Source organism: Triticum aestivum, chromosome 3A (assembly GCF_018294505.1).
Source record: "Triticum aestivum cultivar Chinese Spring chromosome 3A, IWGSC CS RefSeq v2.1, whole genome shotgun sequence".
Classification (NCBI taxonomy): domain Eukaryota; kingdom Viridiplantae; phylum Streptophyta; class Magnoliopsida; order Poales; family Poaceae; genus Triticum; species Triticum aestivum.
In genome coordinates, this window is record NC_057800.1 from 640,744,173 (window position 1) to 640,752,047 (window position 7,875).

The 7,875-nt window shown below is 52.0% G+C and overlaps 1 protein-coding gene across 1 annotated transcript; it reads left to right on the plus strand.

Moving 5' to 3' along the window:
* The first annotated feature begins 5,648 nt into the window (after positions 1 to 5,648).
* Positions 5,649 to 7,151, plus strand: LOC123057069 (GRAS family protein RAD1-like). Its single transcript, XM_044480229.1, has one exon. The coding sequence runs from the start codon at positions 5,649 to 5,651 to the stop codon at positions 7,149 to 7,151; it is 1,503 nt and encodes a 500-aa protein (XP_044336164.1).
* The last annotated feature ends 724 nt before the right edge of the window (positions 7,152 to 7,875 follow it).

Sequence of the window (7,875 nt, forward strand, 5' to 3'; positions counted from 1 at the left end):
GTCTCGAATGCTGTGTTTGAAAGCTGCTAAGGCTTCGGCGTCCGGACAGTCGACTATTTGGTTCTTTTTAGTGAGAAACATGTTCCAAAGCTTTCGGGCTGACTCTTCGGGCTGTTGAGTTATATGACTTAAATCATCTGCATCCGGTGGTCGGACATAGGTCCCTTGAAAATTTGCCCGAAAAGCGTCCACGAGCTCTTCCCAACTTCCAATTGTGTTTGCGGGGAGGCTTTTAAGCCAGTGCCGGGCTGGCCCTTTGAGCTTGAGGGGTAAGTACTTGATGGCATGGGGATCGTCTCCTCGAGCCATGTGGATATGGAGGATGTAGTCCTCAATCCAGACCCGAGGGTCTGTCGTTCCGTCGTATGCCTCTATGTTTACGGGTTTGAATCCCTCTGGAAATTCATGGTCCAGCACCTCATCGGTGAAACACAGGGGGTGTGCGGCACCCATGTATTTGGGTGTACCGTGGTGTTCGGATTTTTGTTGTGTTGCATTGCGTGCTGGAGCACGCTTTCCTGGCCCGTAGATGGATCTGGTTGGGCCGTCCTTTTGATGCGAGTCCTCACGTGGATCGCGTACTGGTTTGTGTGCGGTGTCGTTTGCCACTCTATGTTGGCCACGAGGTCGTCTATCCGACCGGATGGCTGTTTTGTTTTTTGATTGCGGGGGCTCTAAGGCCTCATCATCGAATTCAGGTAGTAGCTTTCGCTTCGGGTAGCTCTTTGTGTGGCGACTGCCGCCATACTTTTCTGCGGCGTTGAGTACTTTACTCCATCTGATTCTGAGTGTATCTTCCGCAGCCTTGAGCTTTCGCTTCTGCTTTTTCAGGCTCCGCGCGGTGGCGACAAGCCTTTGATGGAGATTTTTCTGCTCCAGGAGCTTGTCTGGTGTGATGTCATCCGGACTGTTATCTTTGTCGGAGACGGGTTGTTCGGTTTGATTCTCCATGTTGCCATCGTCGAACGGTTGTTTAATGCCGTGTTCGTCGTCCGCTGGCTCACCCTGCTCTATCGCTGGGCCTATATGATCGCTGTTTCTGCCGAGGCGGGATTTGGAGCGGCGTTTACGCTGCCGCTTTGACTGCTTCTCGAAGGAACGATCCTTCGCGGCGTCCTTCCGTTCCTCGTCGTCGTTTTCTTTGGGTGTGTCCACCATGTATACATCATGGGATGAGGTGGCTGTCCAGTGCCCTGTGGGCAGTGGTTCCTATTCGTCTCCTGCATCGTCGTCCATACCGTCGATGTCTTTGGAGTTGAAGTCGATCATGTAGGTCAAATCGTCGACACTGGCTACTAAGTGGGTGGTGGGTGGGCGGCGAATTTCTTCGTCATCCGCATCCCAATCTTGCCGGACATAGTTCGGCCAGGTTTCTCCTGACAAGGAGAGGGACCTTAATGAGTTTAGTATGTCGCCGAAGGGCGAGTGCTGAAAGATATCCGCGGAGGTGAACACCATGATCGACGCCCAGTCGGATTCGATAGGCACGGGTGCAGGCGGTTCGAAGTCAGTGGCCGGGGAAGAATCCGGCAGTTTGGCGTCATGGCTCTTGTGAAGGGTAAGGTCAGTACTCGGCTCGATCGCTGCTGAAACTGCGGCCTCCGTGGTGGGGTCTAGCCACCCGTCCACGGATGGCGCCATAGGCTCCGGATTAAGGGTCAGAGCGGTTGTGGGTGCGATCTCCAGAGCACTGTCCGACGGCAGAGCTAAATCATGCTCATCCTGACCGTGCGACGCACTCGGCAGGGGCTCGAATCCGTCGAAGATCAAGTCTCTGCGGATGTCGGCTGTGTAGTTTAAGCTTCCAAACCTGACCTGATGGCCAGGGGCGTAACTCTCGATCTGCTCCAGATGGCCAAGCGAGTTGGCCCGCGGTGCGAAGCCGCCGAATACAAAGATCTGTCCGGGGAGAAAAGTCTCACCCTGGACTGCATCGCTATCGATGATTGAAGGAGCCATCAAGCCTAACGATGACGACACAGAGGAACTCTCAATGAAAGCACCAATGTCGGTGTCAAAACCGGCGGATCTCGGGTAGGGGGTCCCCAACTGTGCGTCTAGGCGGATGGTAACAGGAGACAGGGGACACGATGTTTTTACCCAGGTTCGGGCCCTCTCGATGGAGGTAAAACCCTACTCCTGCTTGATTGATATTGATGATATGGGTATTACAAGAGTTGATCTACCACGAGATCGAATAGGCTAAACCCTAGAAGCTAGCCTATGGTATGATTGTTGTTCTTGGTCCTACGGACTAAACCCTCCGGTTTATATAGACACCGTAGGGGGCTAGGGTTACACAGAGTCGGTTACAAGGAAGGAGATCTACATATCCGTATTGCCAAGCTTTCCTTACACGCCAAGGAGAGTTCCATCCGGACACGGGACGAAGTCTTCAATCTGGTATCTTCATAGTCCAACAGTCCGGCCAAAGGATATAGTCCGGCTATCCGGATACCCCCTAATCCAGGACTCCCTCAACGGTCTTTGGTCCAAGCTTGCGCTTCTTTGGAATTGGCACATTGACTTTCGCCAAACAACCCCAGGTTCGTAGATAAGAGAGTTTTAATCGTTTCTTCTCCCATTCCTCGAATGGAGTTATCTCTTTATTCTTTGTGGGAACTCAGTTTAGGACATGACATGCAGTCAATATCACCTCCCCCCACCATGCCTTGGAGAGACCCGATGTGTCTAACATGACGTTAACCAAATCTGTTAGAGTACAATTCTTTCTTTCGGCCACCCCATTTGACTGAGGTGAATAGGGAGGCGTCCTCTCATGGATTATACCATGTTCCGCACAAAAAGCATCAAATTCATTGGAAAAATATTCTCCACCCGATCGGACCTAAGCCTCTTGATTTTTTGATCAAGTTGGTTTTCCACTTCAGCTTTATAGATCTTGAAAAAGTTCAAAGCGTCATCCTTAGATTTCAGAAGATACACACGGCAATATCTAGTGGAGTCATCAATTGACGTCATGAAATATTTCTTTCCACCTTTTGTCAAAACACCATTCATTTCACATAGATCTGAATGTATGAGTTCTAGTGGTGCAAGATTTCTTGTTTCCGCAGTCACATGAGACTTACGAGGTTGCTTAGCTTGCACACACACTTGACACTTGGATCCCTTGACAGTGGTGAAACTAGGGATTAAGTTCAACTTCGCTAGTCGCAACATGCAACCAAAGTTAACATGACAAAGACGTGAATGTCGCACATTTGATTCAGTATTGTTGTAAACATGATTAACAACTTTATTGCAAACGTCTGATAAGGATAAACGAAACAGGCCTCCTGACTCATAGCCTTTACCGACAAAGGTTCCATACTTGGATATTACAAATCTATTCGACTCAAAGACAAGCTTATAGCCATCTCTACATAGAAGAGATCCGCTAACAAGATTTTTATTGACGAAGGGGACATAATGCACGTTCTTCAGCCGCTCGATCTTCCCTGAAGTAAACTTCAGATCGACCGTGCCAACACGACGAACATAAGCACTTGAACCGTTGCCCATCAGCACAGTTGAAGTCCCTGCGGTCTAATAGGATGAAAACATGGAAATATCACCACATACATGCACATTAGCACCCGTGTCAATCAACCAATCAGGAGAATGAAATACTGAAAGAATAGTAGGAAATATACCATACCCAGCATCCTTCATGTCAATGTCTCCAATGACAACATTAGCGGTCTTGCCGCCTTTCCCAGGATGACGCTTGTCATAGCGATTAGGGAAACTAGAAGCCCAATGATCAGGATCCACACACACATGACAAACACCTTTCTTCTTGTCATTCTTCTTCTTGAAGTTCGTGTGTTGCACAACCTTGTTCTTCCCATCAAATTTTGCTTTACCATCAAATTTGCCCTTGTTCTTGAACTTGTGGGGCTGGAAGTTCTTCTTCTGTACCAGATTGGCACTAGATCCTCCCTCAATACCTCGAGCACATGTGTCCTTTGCTCTCGCCTTTTCTTCCACATCAAGAGTGCCAATGAGATCTGGGACGGAAAACTCCTGTCTCTTATGTTTCAGTAAGGTAGCAAAGTTCATACACGAAGGAGGAAGCTTAGTGATGATACCTCCGGCAACAAACTTGTCTAGTAGCATACAACTGAAGTGCTCAAGTTCTCTAGCAAATGATTGTATCTCATGAGCTTGCTCAACCACGGAGCGCTCTTCAGTCATCCTGTAATCATAGAATTTCTCCATGATGTAAAACTCAGTGTTAGCATCCGAGACCCCAAACTTGGCCTCGAGTGCATCCCACATATCTTTTCCATTATCAATTGACGCATACGCATCAACTATGTTCTCACCAAGAACACTCAAGAGAGCAGCCTTAAACAGAGTATCCATTTTCTAAAAAGCTTGTGCCTGTTGAGCATCAAGCTCTCCTTCAGGTTTGCCAAGAGTGGCGTCATAGCAACTCATCGTTTGAAACCATAAGACTTCTCTCATGTGCCACCTCTTATAGTGGATACCCTCAAACATAGAAGGTCTCATGGAAGCAGCAAAACCACTCAGGGTAAATTGCCTATAATAACGTTTTTGGATTGTTGGAAATATGATCAATTTTCCGAATGATTTTATTGACAGAAATACTAGATAAAGCATGACTAATATAGCAGAGATAAAACAAGTCATGCAATTCGATAGAGAGAAGGTAAATAGCATCTGTATATATGAACTAGAACCGAACACATCTAGAACGGACACTAGAGCAAGAAGTTGTGACAGAACCTCTAACAGAAAGAGTATGAGAACATACGGAACGGGAGCAGATGCACCGGTCTTGGGGTCGGTGTCCTCGCCAGCCATGTCGTCGAGGAGGTTGTCGACGTCGGGGAAGAAGTCGTCGTTGGGGAAGTAGTCGTCGGAGTCCGGGGCGTCCGTGACGAAGAAGTCAGTAGTCGCGCTGAGCGCTCCCCAAAAATCTTATCACCCTTCTCCCGTACAGGACTCAAAAGGTGCGGTTCCGGAGGCCTACTGTCTCGACCTGCGGTGCACGCCGCAAGCCGGGATGGGGAAGAACGTAGTAGCAGTGGCGCAGTGCTCAGGAACTTGAGGCGAGAGGAAGAAGAGGTTCTGGTGCGTCTCTCTGAGAAGAGCGACCTCCCTTTTATAGGCGCAGGAGAAGGAGGCGAGAGGCTGCACCGGGAGCTGAAGAGAACGAGGGAGACGAAACGAACAGGCGGCAGGCGAAGAGGTGCGCCGTTTGTATTCAATCTCTAGTACAGCAAAAACATTTCAGCTTCCGTGTGACCTTTCGTATACCCGTCGTGCGTGGCAAAATTTAGACATCCGCTCATTCCCGCAACCCGCAGCGAGGCGGGCGGCGGAGGAGGAGCACGCGTGGATGTCCCTCTTGTTCTCATCCTCATACATGTGGAGAAAAAGCCTCTCTTATAAAGAGGTCCAACTCCCTCTAAACTAGCAATGTGGGACTAAACTTTAGTTCCACCTCTTGACTTGCACGAATGGGCTGCGTGGGTCTTTAGGATTTATTAAGAATTTCTTAAACTGCTATTGGGCTAGGTCCAAAATAGAGAAAATTCAGCAAAGACCTAGTTAACTATCCAGTTCATCACACACACGTAAATGGTGGGCATGGCAACCAACCCCTTCCCTACTTCATGCAAACACAGGAAGGTGCTTCAATTTGCACTAATCAAGAGCTAGACTATGACCATCCTCACAGAATGGTAGCGCTCGAAGGCGTCGAGCTGGAGCTCGGCCCCCGGGCTCCCAAGGCGACCAAGGTCGACTACCTCAGCTCGCCGTACAACGCCTCATGGCCGCCTGCGCAGGCCGACTTCGAGTCGTCGCGGGTCAGGAAGACGAAGCAGTTCCGCGACGTCCTTGAGACCTGCAAGCAGAAGGTGGAGGCCATGGAGGCTTTGGAGCACTCGCCGCCGGTGGCCGGTGGTGGATATGAGGAACAAGCAGGTGAGGCTGTGGTCGCTGTAGGAGATGTCGGGGCCGGTGGCGGTGGCAGCGGGGCTGACGGCATGCGGCTCATGCAGCTTCATGTTGCATGCGCCGAGGCGGTGGCGTGCCGCGACCGCGCACAGGCGGCGGCGCTGCTGCGCGAGCTCCAGGTCGGCGCGCCCGTGCACGGCACGGCGTTCCAGTGCGTCGCGTCGTGCTTCCTGCAGGACCTGGCGGACCGGCTGGCCCTGGCGCACCCGCCGGCCCTGGGCCCGGCGAGCATGGCGTTCAGTGTCTCGCGGTCGTCGTGCCTTGACGGAGCTCGCGGCGAGGCGCTCGCCGTGGCGTACGAGCTGTGCCCGTACCTGCGCTTCGCGCACTTCGTGGCGAACGCGTCCATCCTGGAAGCCTTCGATGGAGAGAGCAACGTCCATGTGGTTGATCTTGGCATGACAATGGGCCTGAACCGCGGCCACCAGTGGCGTCACCTGCTCGACGGCCTTGCAACGCGGGCCGGCGGCAAGCCGGCACGCGTGCGCGTCACCGGCGTCGGCGCCCGCGTGGACACCATGAGGGCCGTCGGGCGCGAGATCGAGGCGTACCCGGGGGAGCTCGGGATGTGCCTCGAGTTCAGGGCCATCGACCGCACCCTGGAGAGCCTCCACGTTGACGGTCTCTGCATCGATGCCCACGAGGCCGTCGCCATCAACAGCGTCCTGGAGCTGCCCTGCGTGGTGAAGGAGAGCCGCAGCGCGCTCAACTCCATGCTGCAGACCATCCGCAAGCTGTCGCCCAAGGCATTCGTGCTCGTGGAACAGGACGCCGGACACAACGGGCCATTCTTCCTCGGGCGGTTCATGGAGGCGCTCCACTACTACGCCGCCTTGTTCGATGCGCTGGACGCGGCTCTCCCGCGCTCCGACGCCCGCCGCGCGCGCGTGGAGCAGTTCTACTATGGCGCCGAGATCCGCAACGTGGTCGGGTGCGAGGGCGCGGCGCGCGTGGAGCGGCACGAGCGCGCGGACCAGTGGCGGCGCCGCATGAGCCGCGCGGGCTTCCAGTCCATGCCGATCAAGATGGCGGCCAAGGCGCGGGAGTGGCTGGAGAAGGCCGGCGGCAGCGGGTACACGGTGGCCGAGGAGAAGGGGTGCCTAGTGCTTGGATGGAAGGGCAAGCCCGTCATCTCCGCCTCGTGCTGGAAATGCTAGAGACACTGATCACAGCCTCTCGCCGGCCGGACATTTCTGCGGACCACTTCACAATGTCCATTGGACGCGTCTAGTGGGCGGCGGACTGCCCACTAGTATGATCCAGTGGCCGGCTAAATAAGGAAAGTACCTGTCTCTTTCACGTTCAGAAAAAGAAAATGAAGGAAACAGCCACCCGATCGGGCCTCACTCGCACTAGGGCCTGTTTGGACAGCCGCTCCATGCATGTGTTTAGTGCCTGCATGCCGATGCATTAAATGTTTCTCATGTTCGTCATTTATGCATTAATTTTTGGTTTTTAAAATTATAAAAGACATATCTTCTAAACCGCGTGTCGAAATTCAGATCTATTTTCATCATTGAAACCCTCACGACGTGCTCTTCAAAAGTAGATTCCGTATGAGGATGTTTCAACGAACTAGTATTCCTGCCAACTAAACATCAATATGTGTGCAACTAGACTACATTGCCGCGCCAACTGAGCATATATATGTGCCAGTAGTCCTTCCAACTAAATATCAATGTGTGTGCAACTAGACTACATTGCCGCACCAATTGAGCATATGTGTGTGCAACTAGTGTCCTGCCAACTAAACATCAATGTGTGTGCAACTAGACTAGATTGCCGCGCCAACTGAGCATATGTGTGTGCCAAATCGTCCTGCCAACTAAACATCAATGTGTGTGCAACTAGACTATATTGTCGCGCCAACTGATCATATGT

Excerpts from the sequence above, each read along its gene's own strand:
- LOC123057069 (XM_044480229.1), top strand. The coding sequence starts at position 5,649 with ATGCAAACACAGGAAGGTGCTTCAATTTGCACTAATCAAGAGCTAGAC.